Below are 16,977 nucleotides of genomic sequence, written 5' to 3'. Positions count from 1 at the left end.
TCTTTTTTTTTTTTTTAATGTAAGGTGCAACATCTATTTTGGTCTCGCTAACATAATCATGTACGATAATATGAAAAATACTGAATTTGTATTAAGAAGGAGCAGTTTCGATTCCTGCCTGAAAGCCCAGTTACTCTGCAGTGCCCTGAGCAAAGTGCCGAAAACCTCTTCGGCAGTACGATCGAAAAAATGTAAAAATATAAACATCTAACCCTGGACATAATATGGACGTTTTATAAGTGCGAACATTTGACGAAACTCGTTCCGTCTTCAAGCAGAGCTGTCGAAATGCGCCGTGTCTCCTTGCAGTTGTGGCCACTCTCTGCTTTATGATTTTCCGAGATTCTCAAAACAATACCACCCGAATGCGATGCTAAGATCGTCCCTTATGCAAGTTCACCGCCGATCGCTTTTCAGTACCGGTACAGTACTTGCTTTAATTATCGCAGTGACGGGGCGTTAACGCCAAGATCCATAAATATGCCATAGCCGTCCTTTCGTGAGATACAGTTTATTAAAAAACGATTGATCGAGGATTTAGCGTTGATGGGACTGGAATTTCTGGACGGTTGATCCGGGAAATCGTTTCTTCGAGGAACGGATAATGCGGGACTTTTACAACGTGATTTAATTACGATGCTCGCGGGACCACGTAATTTGAACGCATATTCCGGGAAAACGTATTTTTCGGGAACGGATAATCGAGGTTCCACTGTATTCCTATTGTAGATTATCATGAATAAATCCAACAAGAAACAGTACTTGATTCAAAATCAAAGAAGTGATGATGAGATATTTATTGGCATTCAGACTTCGAACATAGTGAATCATCTCCAGGATACAGATAAATCCTTTTTCTTTTCATCAGTGAGAAACTACTTTTGTACTGCTTGTGACTACATCGTGAACAGGTTTCCACTCAAGGATGATGTGTTAAAGCATGCTCAGTTTGCTATGTTAGACTAAATTGGAGATGCACAGGTTTCTTCCATTCGTTTTTTCTTGGAAAAGAGATGAGGTGGTTAATGAGCTTCAGAGGCAGTTCACAGCCCTTCAGGTAGATGACAATTTGGTTGCAAATCAAGATGCTGCAAGTAATCCAGTTGGGCACAGATATCAAGAATTTGTGGAGCCGATGGACTTCTTAAGTATAACCAATTTTCTAGAGTAATGCTCTCTATTCTCACCATACCCCATAGCAATGCAGAATGTGAACGTGTTTTCAGCCTTGTGAAGAAAAATAGAACAGAGTTCAGATCATGAGTCTATTTCTATTTTGAAGACCAGGAGTTCTGATCCCTATTATGACAAAACATTTTCTAAAGACTTTTTTGCAGGAAGCTTAAAAGGCCACAACTATGACTTTAAAGTCGAACTAGCAGGTGATTTGCAGTGTGTATTATATAATTTCTTGCCTCTGTTATGTTAATCAAGTTTTATTGTGTAAAGCCATTTTCATTTATCGCATATCTGCTTAATTTACTAAGGAAGTCCTGTTATGTATGCTCCAAACTAATATTCACCATGCCTGCTGCTGTTTAACATGGATTTCTTCCTGATTGTTATGTTCATCTACAAATCATTGGCCTATGATGTAAGTAGATATGATTTCATTGAAGTAACCTGTTTAAAGCATGAATTATTGTATTTTGTAGCCCAGAAGTATTATTTTTACGTCAAGCCGGGGTGATTACTACCACCATGCAGGGAACACCATGGGTGGCTTTTCCTTGCGCGTAGTTCCACTATGTTAGGTACCAAATAGGTTTGTGATTAGTAGCAAACAAGAGCACGACAGCCTTTACAGTACCTGTGATTGGTAGCACTATATGAGCGACACCCTGGGATGACAGAACCCATGGTTCTGGCTTGCCTATGATTAGTACCCACTATATGAGGAACACCACGGTCGTACGAGTCCCTGTGGTTAGTACACTTAGGTGATGAACACGATAGGTTTGCGTTGCCTGTCAATGGCTCCGCAATGTGCGAAACACAGTAGTTCTGTAATACATGTGCGAATTTCATTACCTGTGAGTAGTACCATAATGTGTGGAATACCGCAAGTTTACGCTACTCTTGATTAGTACCGCAACATGACAAATACCATGGTTCTACTTTTCTAGCGATAAGTACCATTATGAGGGGCCGATGACTTGGATTTTGGACTCCTTTCGACTACAAGCATCATCAATTCAGTATTGTGCTATAGAAGTAGTCCCTTGGTCAGTAATACTATTGTTTTATGCCAGCTTCTGTGCATGTAAGGCACTGTGGGTCGGTTCCACTGTTCGTTTTAAATTCATATCCATCCATCCATCCATTCATTGTTCATCCTCACATTTTGAATTGTGGTCTGTTGAGGATTTTGGGTTTTTAATTTGTCATTTCATTTCATTTCGTACCATTAGGGGTCTATGACCTAGATGTTAGGCCCCTTTAAACAACAAGCATCAATCATCAATCAAACACATGCTACTTGTTAAACTGATGCCGTGTACATGGCGCACTTTTCAATTGTAGTGGAAACAGAGTTTCCAACAGAGTGGGTAGAAAAAAACCACCTTCCAGATTTCTGTATGTCTGGACCACTGTACCAACTTCAATGTAAATACTACCCACATCCAGACTTCTTGCTGCTAGGTTTTGAAATATATATGTGGGGATTATTCACATAAATACAGTTTCAGCCTTTCAGTGTTCAGTCTTCATGACTTTGTGATTGAAGGAAGTGTCTCAAAATACATACTTCCTTGGTGGCTAGTGCTGAACCCTATGAATATTTCATTAGTGGCTATCGCTAAAACATCTGATATTTCTCTGCATCATTCTTTAAAATCTGTAAATAGCAAGTGAAAGCACTGTATCCTACTCCTCACATGCTCCAGAGCCAAGTCCATCAGTGTCTTATGTAGCCTACCCATATCTCTTTGCCTCACATGGCAGTTCACTAAAGTCAGTTAATTGGTTTAGCTTCATTCCATGTGTTCATCCCTAACAAGTCAGTTTATTTCTTTATTTAAATACCCTCCAGTCCATTGTTCCCAACCATTTTTACTAAGTGGCTTAGACGGTACAAGCTCTGATCTTATAAGCCTAAGTTGGTGAGTTCAATCCTACCTCATTTCGGTTGTACTGTATTTGAAGGTTCGCAAGTACATCAGACTCGTGTTAGAAGACCTACTGACATGTAAAAGAACTTCTGCCAGACAAAATTCTGGTACCTCTGCATTTCTGAAAACCATAAACGTAGTTAGTAGGACACAAAACCAGTATTATTATTATTATTATTATTATTATTATTATTGTTGTTGTTGTTGTTGTTGTTGTTGTTGTTGTTATACTGCTGTTGTAGGAAAATACCCAATACATTTCTTAATTATTTCAAATGATGGACCTACTCTAGTTTCATATTTTTTATCTAGCATTCAATCTTTGATCACTTTAACTGTTGAAATGGAAAATAAATGAACAATGTTTTCACCAAGAATTTGTCTCGTATATTTCTGTTTACTTAACCTGATTCTAATGGAAAGTCCTATCTAGTGGTAAAGCCTGTTGCATGCACCTCCACAACAGTAAGTTATGGTTGTGTTGCTTTACCAGGCTAAGATCGAATGAGTTGGTGACATGATAGTTGCAAAACTTGCATTTAGGAGATAATGGGTTTTGTACTCTGCTGTCGGCAATCCTGATAAATTTTTCTGTAGTTTCCCATTTTCTCACCTGGGCATATCTTTAGTAAGGTAATGGCAATTGCCTTCTGTGCACAGAATCACCAAAAATCTTATGTGTTGGTATGACATTATACCACTAACGTGAAAAAAAAGAAAAGAGAGAGAAACTGGGGAGAATAGAAAAATGCAGAGGAAACCTATGCGATTACTGAAATTTAAACCCAGGATCAGGACAAGTGAACTGCTTGTCAACTGTAAATATGCGATTTTCACATCTGTGGAATGGTATTGGAAAAAAAAATTTTGACACCCTGTGGATTTTATAGAAGTCCACTATTGTTCTTCTGGCTCCAGTAATTTGCCACCTTACACATCAGATAACTGAAACATTTTTCTGTTGTAATACTACTCCAGTACATGCTAATTCGCTGTGAAAATCTTTTTTTGACCTTATCGATTTGAAAATACTTCGCTGTTGACCCTGGCCAGAGTCTGTTGCTACCTGTGCTACTAATACAGTATATTGAAGAGTCAATCTTGGCAGGCAGAAATTACATCTGAAGACCCTCTGTGAATGGATATTGACTCTCTCCTTGCACCATTTCTCTTCCATCATTTAGTCCCAGTCCAGGTTTCTTCTTCTTGCACTTTTCTTTAATGAATTGATCCACCTTGTTCTGGGTCTCCCTCTCAGTCTCTTTTATTCATGTTATACATGGGTAAATATGGTAGTCCTTAATAATTATTTTAGCTCATTGAGAGGGTATTCCAGCATTGGCAGGACATTTTAAAATTATCTTGCCAGGCTAAGTGGATCAAACGGTTGAGGCACTGGCCTTCTGACCCCAACTTGGCAGGTTCGATCCTGGCTCAGTCCGGTACTATTTGAAGATGTTCAAATACATCAGTCTCATGTCTGTAGATTTTCCGGCATGTAAAAGAACTCCTGCGAGACTAAATTCCAGCACCTCGTTGTCTCCGAAAAACCATAAAAGTAGTTAGTGCGACATAAAAAACAAATAATATTACTACTTATTGAGATTATCTCTTTTCTTCTTTTAAGGGTCCGCAATGTGATCGATGCAAGCCACTGTTTGTTGGGGACCCTACTAATGGAGGAGAATGTGTTCCTTGTATCGAGTATTGCTATGGTCACACTCATATCTGCATTAATGACACCATACCTTCATACCCTCCAGTAAGTATATTTACTGTTCTCTTTCAAGTATGATTTAGTCTGTGAATTTAATAAATAATTTGAAGAGCACAATTTTTTAATTAATGAAACTTCACTGGAACTGTTTATAATGTCACAAAGGAATCACTTTGTTGAATTTCAGTAGTCGGCCAGAAAACAATGATATGCCACTGAATTGAATGGAGCTTCTTTTCATCTTTCCTTCAGTATTTTAGTTATCCTGGGTCTAATAATGCTTCTGTTTACCTCTTGTAAGAGTATGTACCTTTCTAATTCCTCCTGCATAATATTTGGGAGATCAGCCAGTGAAAAATTGTGATAGTAATTTTTTTAATCATTTAAGATTTGGAACAACCAGATCTTTGGTTAGCCTCAGTATTTTCCATAGAATAATTTTTTTTAAAAATCTTAATGAATGATTCAAAAATCAATATTGAATGACTGTGTTCCAGTTATCTGAGCTTTCTCGTGCTGATCTTGAAAGTCTCCTTTTGGAAGGCCCTACAACACGTGCACGCTGTCTAGACTGTCGCAATCGCACTGCTGGAGACAAATGTGAAGACTGCATTCCAGGCAACTTCCGCATTAATCAGGACAAGAGAACTGCTTGTCGACCGTAAGTATGTGACTGTCACATCTGTGAAATGGTATTGGAGAAAATATTTTTATCGCTTTGTGGATATTACAGGTATCATCATAATTTCCCCAGATGCAAATGCAACCAGATCAGGGAAAATATAGTTTCCCTCCAGTTTGCTCTTTCATTCAACCACTTATTAATCTTCATATTCTAGTCCATGTTCCTTTGTTTTATGCTGTTCATTATCTGGGTCTTTCTCAGCCTCTCTCTCTCTCTCCTTACATTTGTGATATGTCATAGCCTCTTTTGGCGTTATTTTATCATTCATTCTCTTAATATGTTCAAAATACTATTTTTTTTTTTCTCCATGTTCTTCTCGACATATCTCTTACTGTTTTCCGTACTACATTCAGAAATATCATTTTTGGTGTCAACATTTGATTTTCGTCCTCCTTTGTCGCTGGCCATGTTTCAACTGTATATGATATGAGGGCGGATCAAATATAAACGGGAATTATTTTTTTGAATTTATTGTATCTACCAAAACAAAAACACACATATAGAAATCACTTTTCTACATAGTGTCCTGCCTTCAATACACATTTTCTCCATCGGATTGGTAAGTTTTTGATGCCGTCTTGATAGAAGAGGGGCGTGTGCAGAGCCAGTTGCGCATGAACTCTTGTGCACTTGCATCATTATCGAACAGCTGTCCTCCTAGGTCTTGTTTGAGTGGTCCAAAGAAATGGTAGTCGCAGGGCGGTAAATTTGGACTACACAGTGGATGTTCCAGAGGTGTTTTCCCCGCATCAAAGCAGCAGTATTCGGCCGTGCATTGTCATGGAGAAGTATGATGTTTCGGATCGGTTGCCAGCGTCGCTTGTTGCGATACACAGCTTTTGCTTCATCCAGAAGGCGACAGTAATAGGCTGCATTAATTGTTCTTTGTTCGTGAAGAAAATCCACCAGCAAAATGCCCGTGGAGTCCCAGAAAACAGTTGCAAGCACCTTTCCAACAGATGGGTGTGTTTTGGCCTTGACCGAACCTGCTTCGTCTCTTTACCGCCACTCCATGCTTGCTTGCTTTGACTCTGGGGTGTAATGATGCACCCATGTTTCATCACAAGTCACAATACGACGCAAGAAATCCTCTCCTTCCTCCTCGTAGCGTAGCTTAGTCTCTGACAAACTTCCTGGCGTAAATTTCTCGGATGAAGGCTTGAACACATCCATAACTTATTCCTATGGCTAAAACAATTTCCAAAATGTTTATTCACCAATCTTCACCAATGTCACGAATGGCAACAATATTGGAAGTCTTCTTCTTCTTCTTCTTCTTCTTCTTCTTCTTCTTCTTCCTCCTCCTCCTCCTCCTCCTCCTGATAGTTTCTGCTTATGCGGGTCGTTTATGGGAAAGTGTACTACTGAAAAGAATTGATTAATGCTTATGCTGTTAGCTCCTGTAAGGCCCCTCTCAAAATTCTTGGGTTGAGAGAGCTTGATATTTTACACTTGACTGAATAATAATAATAATAATAATAATAATAATAATAATAATAATAATAATAATAATAATAATAATAATAATAATAATAATTTGTGTTTGTCCAACCCTTGTCCCGTTTCCCTACGGGGTCGGGTATGAGGTGAGATGAATTTGTCGTGGCGGTTTTTTATGACCGGATGCCCTTCCTGACGTCAACCTCATCAGAGGAGTTAATGGGAGATGAAATGAATGACGTGATATATGATAGTAGGGAGAGGGTGAAACCCGGTGCCGGCACATAGCCTACTCCTGTCGAATAGCACCAAGGGGTCTGCTCAAGGCTTAACGTCCCCATCCGACGGACGAATCACCATCAACAGCGTCATATGCCCTCACTCCATATGAGCACTGCGGAGAGGTTTGGAATTTAATCCAGGCTTTTGGCACGCAATCTAGTGATTAGAAATTGTATACCACCACCTCCCCTACCCTGCCGGCCAACATTCAGATGGTGAAAATTTTTTCGACCAACGGGACTCGAACCGGCTAACCTCGGTGTTAGACCGTCTTAGACTTCAGCGCCTTAACGATCATGGCCACCAGGCGGGCTAATAATAATAATAATAATAATAATAATAATAATAATAATAATAATAATAGCATGTGGCCTCCGAAAAGCCATTGGAATTAACCAGTGACGATTAAAATCCCCAAACTGGCCAGGAATTGAACCTGGGATCCCCAGCGCCAAAGGCCAGCACACTAACCCTTTAGCCATGCAGCTGGACTCTTAACTGAATGAAAATATCTGATACAGAATTGTATCTCGATCCCCCACATACACTAGAATCAAAAGGTTTTTTTTTGCGATTTGCTTTATGTCGCACAGTCAGATAGGTCTTTTGGCAACGATGGGATAGGAAAGGGCTCGGAGGGGGAAGGAAGCGGCCATGGCCTTAATTAAGGTACAGCCCCAGCATTTGCCTGGTGTGAAAATGGGAAACCATTTTTAGGGCTGCCGGCAGTGGGGTTCGAACCCACTATCTCCTGAAATCAAAAGGCTTAAGCTTGCCTCCGAAATTCTCCGTATTCTTGAAACTGATACTTAATTGAGATGTATTGGATTTCTGGGTCTACATTAGAATCTAGATTATCCAGCCCTTGATTAACCATTTTGCGGATTATCTCTTGCAAAAGAAAAATGAATCTTGATTTTTTAAAGCAGTGTACCCTTGCTCCATAAAGAAAGAATGAACACACTCTTGATATCATGTGTGAGAAGTTTTGCTTCTCATGGAGACATCTTCAGACCCATGGACATTAAGCAAATTAATAAGTAAACACAATAATCACATATATATTATTTCAGTAGTATAGATCCCTTTTGCAGCACTCACAAGTAATCGATCGTGTCAAATGAGCATTCAAAAGAAAGAGAATAGATATTAGCAGTGACAAATTGCACTCTAATTTCATAAATATCGATAATTTCTTTAAAAAATGAGTTTAAAAGAATTGTACGAAGTGTGTGATTTGTGAATACTGTTGCTGTAGGAAACACACGCCATCATTGCTGTCCACTTCACATTTGGCTGCTGGGACACCTGTTTTATGTCATTATAATATTCTGTAATTATCAGTGTAACCAGTTTCCAGTGGTTACACGATACACAGTTAAGTAAAGAGGAAAGTAAATCAAATTACATGGCACATTAAAACCTTAACACACAATAAACGTCAGATGAACTGAGCCAATACACATATAAATATCAGGTTGGGCAATGTGACTGCTATAATAAAGGAATGTTGAGTGGGTCTGGGAAACCTCCCAGGGCCATAGAGATACGAAAGTTGTGGAATTCCAGAAAAATCAACGGTGGTCCCTTGATTCGAGATATTATTTTCCAAAATAAACATCACAAGATAAAATCGGAACAAAATTCATCTATCCAAACAATCCAGTTACACCATTTCCAAAATACAAATTAGATATACTTTGCCAAGAGCTTTGCTATTAGGTCAAGAGGTAACCTAGAGATATCTTAACATAATACAACTTCTACAATACAGTTTTGAGGGTAAGAGGAAACAACAGGATACAAATACAATATTAAATTAAAGTGGGTGTGCTTTCTAAGACATCTGAGAAGTTGAGTGGTGAGTCTGGGCGAGTATGTGAAAATACAAGTGAACATTAAATGTAAATTAAGGTGGAACTGAAACCAACAGTGCTTACACCAAGGTAGCCCATCCCGGGAGCGAGGATTCGCCAACGTGCATCTGATCACTGGACTGAGGAGAGAATGAACGGCCACGAAATCTTGCCTCGCTGTCTTAAAAAGGCATGTCTGACCCTGGTGTGATTACTGAGTGATCAATCAGAGCACAGGAGCTTCCCTATCACCACCCAGATCCACCAATCAAAACTCTTTATCAAGTAGCAATGTTTTCACAATATTCCAGAATATAGGTAGACACTAATCGCGAACTTTCCATCTTCCAGAATTAGTAAGGGCATGCTTCTAGAATCGACAGGAGCCAACACACCCTGTTCCAAAAGTCCGCGTCACTATCTTTCCGGAATGTTACAGATGTCACAGAACAATAATAATGTACAATCTAGTAGTTACTTAAGTGAATAAAGGGAATACAAACAAAACATTCCACAATAACATTCTACACCATACAGACATTCATTGACATTGAAAGGGCATATGACAGTGTCCATAGGACGAAAGTTTGGGACATTCTGGTGCAAAAGGGAATTGGACAGGGATTAATAAGAATGATCATGGCATTGTATAAGGAATGTTGTTGTTGCGTGCAAACACAAGTTGGCAGGACAGGTTGGTTCAAAATAACTAGTGGGCTGAGACAGGGAAGTGTTCTATCACCAATCCTGTTTACAATAGTAATGGATGACATCATGAGAACAGCAAAAGCAGCATATGGAGGAAGAGAAATGAACATGATGTTATTTGCAGATGATATTGTGATTTGGGGAGAAGACGACAGGAAGGTTCAAGAACAGTTGAATGTGGTGAATGGGAAGATCGAAGAATGTGGATTGAAAATAAGTGTAGAAAAGAGTAAAACTCTTGTTATGACTAGCGGGGAGAAAGAAGGGAAAGGTCGGATTAGACTTGCAGACAAGCCCCTGGAAGTAGTGGAAATGTTTAAATACCTGGGGAGTGAATTAATGGAGAATGCTCGACTGGATGCTGAGATTAGTAAAAGGATTCAAGCTGGAAGTTGTTTCTATCATAGTGTAAGAAACATGTTATGGGACAAAGGTGTGCCGACGGAAGCAAAGGATACTATGTACAAGATGTATTACTTACCCATAGCAGCTTGCGGAGCAGAAACTTGGACAATGACAAAGAGGGATGAGAGTCGAATACAGGCAGCCGAAATGAAGTTCTTGAGGAGTATGATACAGAAGAGTAGAAGAAACAAAATAAGGAATGAGAAAATCCGGGAGGAGATTGGAGTGGGAAGGATGAATGATGGAATAGAGAAGAGCCGACTAAGATGGTTTGGGCACATAAAGCGAATGAGCGACGAAAGAATGCCAAAAGAGGTGATGGAAATGCAAATCCAAGAAAGGAGAGGCTGTGGACGACCACGATTGAGATGGAAGGATACCATCCAACGCAGCATTATAGACTGGGACACAGTGTTGTAGGAGTGGTGGAAAGACCAAAGAAAGTGGAGAGGAACCATATTTGCCCCTACCCGGCTACAGCTGGATAAAGGGAAATGATGATGATGATGATGATGATGATGACAGGCTAGGTAGGTAAAGAGAATACAAATAAAATATTCTACAACAACATTCCACATCATACAGTAAACATTCCTTAAAAGAAACTCTGCACAGGTCTCAATCAGTTTAGAAAAGAATGATAGTAAAACCAAAAGTTACTTCCGGAACATTAGTCAGTACATTAATGCACTTGCATTTGCTTCCATTCAAGTGGATACCATAAATGTTAAAAAATCAAAGATTACATTAAGTGGTAAGTAAGACTGTCTAATATTGTACTGATTTGTGTATTCCTTAGTTCACCAGTAGTTCACAAGGGGGCTACCACGTGCTTTATGAACATGTGAGTTTTCTCTCACGGGTCCCCTAGTTCCTAATGTAATTCCTTTAAGATATCTTGATATCAATATGCTCATTCTTTTTGAGGTACTGTACATTGACTTTCCAGTACATGAGTCCGCGGATACACATAAACTGGCGATTTGCACTGAAGACATGATTTCATACATCTTTTACTAATTTTATGTTATATAAAATCATTTAATTTTCAGGTGCTAATACAGTATGTGTTCTGTCATGGAAAAAAGAGAACCTATTCAAAGTCAACAGTCACAAACATACTTAACTGATAAATAATTAATGTAATGTGCCTTCTCCCAGTCTACGGTGCATGTAGCTAGGGATGACTATGATGGTCATTTCTCTTCCTGAATCATATCTACAACTAGCATGTAACATCCCCAGGTGCGTAACTTTCGTCTTGTTCTCTGTCAGGGTTGTACTCTTTTACACCTGTCAGAATACTGTATCATAAATACTGTATATCGCATCGAACGGGAATCAGAAACCAGCCAGCTGTATCATTGTCAGTCTCCAGTATTAATACAAGCATATGGTACATCATGCCATAGTTTTTAACACATCAGTACAAAGTAAGGAAAGCTAAAGTGAATATTTGTCTTTCTCATTGTAAGAGCCAAGAGTAAAGCTTCCGTTGACCCTTCGCGAAAGATAGGTTAGAGATCCAACATGACGTGGCTCGGACGACGTCAAAGCGTGCTACTTATGGTTGCCAATTTAAAATCTTAGGCCCAGCTATTGACGACAAGACCATTGGTCTGGATAGGTTAAGTATGCTAGTGACAAGACCATGGGGCTGGATTGATTAGGTCCGGCTAATGACAATAGGTCCGGCTAATGACAAGACCATTGACAAGCAAAGTTGGTTTGGAGTTCACGACCAACAGACCGCTGTTATCCCCTGGAGTCCTGCTAAAATATGACAAAATATAAGTTACGTACAATTTGAATCTGTGTGGTTTTCTTATTTATACCTCATTGGTGTTAGCCATGTGGCCACGCATAAACGTGGATTACTTGAATCATGACGCTTATCAACTACCGTGGGACAATATACGGAGTCTCAATGACTCTGACTCTTAAAGTTAATTTGTTTAATACGATGGTAAAGAACTTATATGAGAGACATGTCACTGAACGTCGAATAAGGGTTTCTCGCCATTCTTGCCCATGGCTAGATGATGAAACCAAGAGAACGATGGCCCATCGTAACTCGTTATTTTGACATCATGAACAAACCCTAGGTGACACAGACTTTGAATCTTACCACATCTTAAGAAATCGCACAAAGCAGTTGATCAGAAATAAAAAATATGGATATTTCCAAAATTTAGCTAACAACTTCAATTCTAATCGTGTATGGGACCAACGTAGAGCTCTGGAGATAGGAAAACATCAACCGAGACAGACAAATCCTGAAATTCCACTTGACGAACTGAATGATTACTTTAGTAGAATAAATATTCAACCTACCCAAAGTGACTGTACAGAGTTACCGCCCTCCCCTCCAGGCAATCCACCATTCACATTTCACAGTGTCACAGAAAACCAGGTTAAAAAGGCTTTGTACTCAATTAAATCAAAGGCTATAGGTGTGGATGATATTCCTATTACTTTTATACATAAGATTATGGGTGCTGTCCTGCCTATACTGACACACATACTAAATTACTGTTTACTAAACGGAACTTTCCCTACTGTCTAGAAAACAGCCAATATTATACCGGTACCTAAGAATTTAGATCCAAAATTACCCTCTGACTATCATCCTGTGTCCATACTCCCTGCGCTTTCTAAAGCCTTTGAACGTTTAGTATATGAGCAAGTTCTGGAATACCTAAATAAAAATGCTCTTCTGGAGCCTATGCAATCTGGTTTTAAGAAGAGCCACAGTACTGTGACAGCACTTTTGAAGGTTAATGAAGACATTAGAAACGCTGTGGACAAACAACTGTTCACTATACTTATCCTTCTTGACTTCAGTAGCACCTTTGACACTATAGAAATTCACACTATGATAAAGAAAACAGAACTGTTAAATTTCGACCTGGCTGCGCTTAAGATTTTTAGTTCTTATTTGAGTAACTGTCAGCAGCGTGTAATAGTAAACGACAAAGCCTCGAAATGGAAAATGAACGTGGTGCCCCACAGGGCAGTATTCTAGCCCCCTTACTTTTCTGTATTTATATCAATGACATACCATCAGTGATAGGAAATAACACACACGATCTACAAATTTATCGACACTGCAAGACTTCAGACTTAGTATATGTCTGTCTGTTAGGTCATCAGCCCAGAGGCTGGTTGGATCCTCAAATAGCACCACAAAAGGTTATGCGGTTATAAGGAAACCCCAAAAACCAATGGCAGCACCAAAATGAGGCGTACTAGGCAAGATGAGGAGTGAGGTAGTTTGCCATTGCTTTCTTCACTGGGTCAGAAAGTACTTTTGCAGCACGACTGACTCTATGAGCAGCACTTTTCATAACACTCAGATGCACTAGTCACGCTCTGAATGTCATTACTCAGCACTACCCATACCCCAGCAACTTCCATATTGTCACAGCCATGGATGTTGACTGGGACTTTGGTGGAAGCTACACTTTACTCTGGCCTGTGCCAAGAGATGGATGCAAAAGTACTGTATCCATCAAGAAATGACAGCAGGCAGACTCAGTATATATGCACAACGAAATTCTCTTATCCCAAACTCCACAAAATTGGATCTCAAAAATTACTGAGCTGCTCAAACAATGTTGCAAACCCGCCTATCCTACTGAATGGTAACATTATTCCCTATAGTAAAACGGTTAAAAATCTCTGACTAATTATTGATTGGTCTGATCACGCAAACGAAATACGTAAAAAGATTTTTGGAGTGCTTCACTCTTTTAAATGGTAGAGGGATGTATTTCCATTTGAGCTAAAGGCCAAACACTGGTTCTCCCTATTCTTTATTATTGTGACGTTTTAGTTGACATGGCGAGAGAAGAAACACTTAAACTTCAGCGTGCAATGAATTCCTGTCTGCGATTTATTTACAATATCGGGTACGATGTTCATATCACCCCATACTATCAGGCTCTCTCATGGCTGAAGCCTGATAAACGTCGCAGCTACACATGTTAATGATGGTGTTTAGTGTGTTAGCTGAAAATCAGCCACTGTATATTTCTTCTAAATTCACCTTTCATCATTTCACAATTTAAATGAACGTTCGAGATACTTTCTTTCTATTCCAGTGCACCACACAAATAAACTTAATAGAACATTTGTGGTGACCGGTGCCAGACTATGGAATTCCCTGCCAGCTCAGGTCAGAGAAACTAGCTCTTTGTCAAGATTTAAGGTCGCCTCCCGAGACTACCTGCTGAGGATAGCTGACTAAATGGTTGAAGTATGAACGTGTGCGTGCCTGAGGATTAGTCATTTTGAAGAGTTTTTAATATTAATGTAGTTAGTAATTTATTTAATTTGTTTTCATGTCTATTAATTTTTGTAGTTTTAACTATATTAAGTATCTTAGTATTTTATTTAAGATTTTGAGTATAATGTGGTTAAGTTTAAGAGAGGGCCTCGAGCCCTAACTTCACCACTGTAAAAAAGGTACTAATAAATAAATAAATAAATAATAATAATAACAACAACTGCCTCTGTGAATCAGTGGTGGAGTGTTGGTCTCTGGATCCGAAGATAGTGAGTTCAAACCCAGCAGAGGTAGCCAGAAATTTGAAGGTTGGATAAAAGTCCATTCGACATTCCATCTTGTACGATAGCAGTATGTAAAATATCTCTGGTGACACATTTGGTATTCACCCGACAAAATAAATTAAAAGTCGGCAATAGACACCCAATAAAAATTCGGTTTACTATGCCATCTAATAGGCCTGGAGTAAAATGGAACATCAAAATTGACGAGCATTTAACCAGTTGGTGTCAAATTAAAATGTCTGCGCATAGTAGCTTAGGCCATACATTTGTTATTGTTGGTTGGGATGTTTATGGAGCCTTTCCATCTTTGCAAACAAACTTCATGACAGTTCCGTATTGATTTAAAAGTTCTACGTTTATAATTCAGAACTTTTGTTTATGGGTCCACCTTTCAATACATAAGACTAACACTCAGACTGAGTGATGAACATAGTCATATGAAAATATGATGCATATTTTGACCCTATTAGGTCATCTTCTGCCAATTACATACCAGATTTTCATGCACCAGATTTTTATAAGACTAAGTTTATCACTTAATTTGAGTGTTAGTCTTTTATGTATTAAAAGGTGGATCCATAAACAAAAATTCTTTAAGAATTAACAACCCTTTCCACCTTCCTCTATCCAACCACCATTGTTCCTCCTTAACTGTGCTCCAGTCCAGGTTTCTTCTCATTACTCTATTCTTTATCATTTTCAACCACCGTAGTCTGGGTCTCCATGTTGCCCTCTCTCCTCCTATCTGGGTCTCCATCATCTGCTTCGGCATCCTTCCCTCTTCCACTTCCATCCTCTTAACATGTCCAAACCATCTAAGTTTATCCCTCTCCATTTTGTATAAAGCATTTCCACTCCAATTTCCTTCCTGATGTCCTCATTTCTTACTCTGTCCTTTCTTGTCTTTCCTGTCATACTTCTCTCATTTTTAGAAATGTCATGCTATCTTTTTGTCAGTGTTCAGGTCTCCACTGTATATGTCAGTATTGTGCAGTAGTACATCTTATACATCACCTTTTACACTTCATTGGTATTTCCTTCCTACGCACTAGGTTTTTCACTCTGGTAGAGTCTGTTTCCCTGTTGAATCATTTTACTGGTGTTCACGTCCAGCCCTGCATCCTGCATAAGTTCACTTTCCAAGCACTGAAAGCTCTCTACAATTTCAAGGTTTGTCCCTTTATTTTTATAATTCCCTTCCCTTTCCTTTCTCTTCTAGACAACATCATTTTCATACTTTGTTCCACGCTGATTTTCATTCCATAATTTTCAATAATCTCACTCAGCATGTTGAGTTATCCTTGTACTTCCTCTCTGTTTGTTCCCCGCACCACAATATAATTTGCAAACAGCATTATTTTCAGTGTCCTGTCCTCATATTTTACTTTTGTGTCCTTCGCAATTTTGTCCATAACCATTATTATGAATAACTGTGGTGACAGCACACTTCCTTGTCGTAGTCCATTTTCATTGCAAAACCAGTTTTTTCTCCCCACGTACGTCTGGACATGGCTGCAACAATCATTGTACATTGCTTGCGCATGTGCTATTGTTTTCCAAATCCTTTCTGTTGCATTACTTTCCATACCTTTGCTCTGAGTACACTATCATAAGCCTTTTCTAAATCAAGGAATGTCATCACCATATCTCTTCCATATTCCTAATATTTATCCATTAACTGCCTCATGCTGAAGATGGGGTCAAATGTTGATCCTCCATTTGAAAAAATTGCTCTTCTTGCAATTGTCCTTCCACCTTTCTTCTCATTCTCTGTTCTAGCACCCTTTCAAATTGTTTTACTACCTGAGATATGAGTGTGATTCCTCAATAATCACCACATATCTTATTACTCCTTCACTCTAGCCATTTGGTACAGATTTTTCTTTCCAAATACAATAGATCCTCATTACAATGTTCTGCAGGAGACAAGGAAAAAGAATGTGTTAAGCGAGAAAACGTACTACTGAATAAACAAATAAAAACTATTCAACAGGGATATGGAAACATTAGATACAATTTTTTTCCGATATGATGGCATTTTACGTCTTCTATCCGTGGATACAGTGAAAACTATATCTTCCATTTCTAAAGATGAGGGGAGGTGTGAAAAACACGAGAGAAGAAATGCAAAAACCTTTTCCGCTGGGGATTATAAAATAACAACAGTGCACTGAAAGGTGTAAGATAAACCACCGGACA

The 16,977-nt window shown here is 39.0% G+C and overlaps 1 protein-coding gene across 1 annotated transcript in view; it reads left to right on the top strand.

Annotated features, from left to right (window-relative positions):
- Positions 1-16,977, top strand: part of Megf8 (multiple EGF like domains 8) — a 461,373-nt gene that overhangs the window by 381,879 nt on the left and 62,517 nt on the right. Inside the window, exons 36-37 of the mRNA XM_067145403.2 lie at positions 4,741-4,875; positions 5,328-5,491. Of these exons, the coding sequence (XP_067001504.2) occupies positions 4,741-4,875; positions 5,328-5,491 (299 nt within the window). The remainder of the gene's footprint in view (positions 1-4,740; positions 4,876-5,327; positions 5,492-16,977) is intronic.

This window comes from Anabrus simplex, chromosome 4, assembly GCF_040414725.1.
Source record: "Anabrus simplex isolate iqAnaSimp1 chromosome 4, ASM4041472v1, whole genome shotgun sequence".
NCBI lineage: Eukaryota > Metazoa > Arthropoda > Insecta > Orthoptera > Tettigoniidae > Anabrus > Anabrus simplex.
Note: the sequence above shows the minus strand (reverse complement) of the source record. Positions and strands in the feature narration are given on the sequence as shown.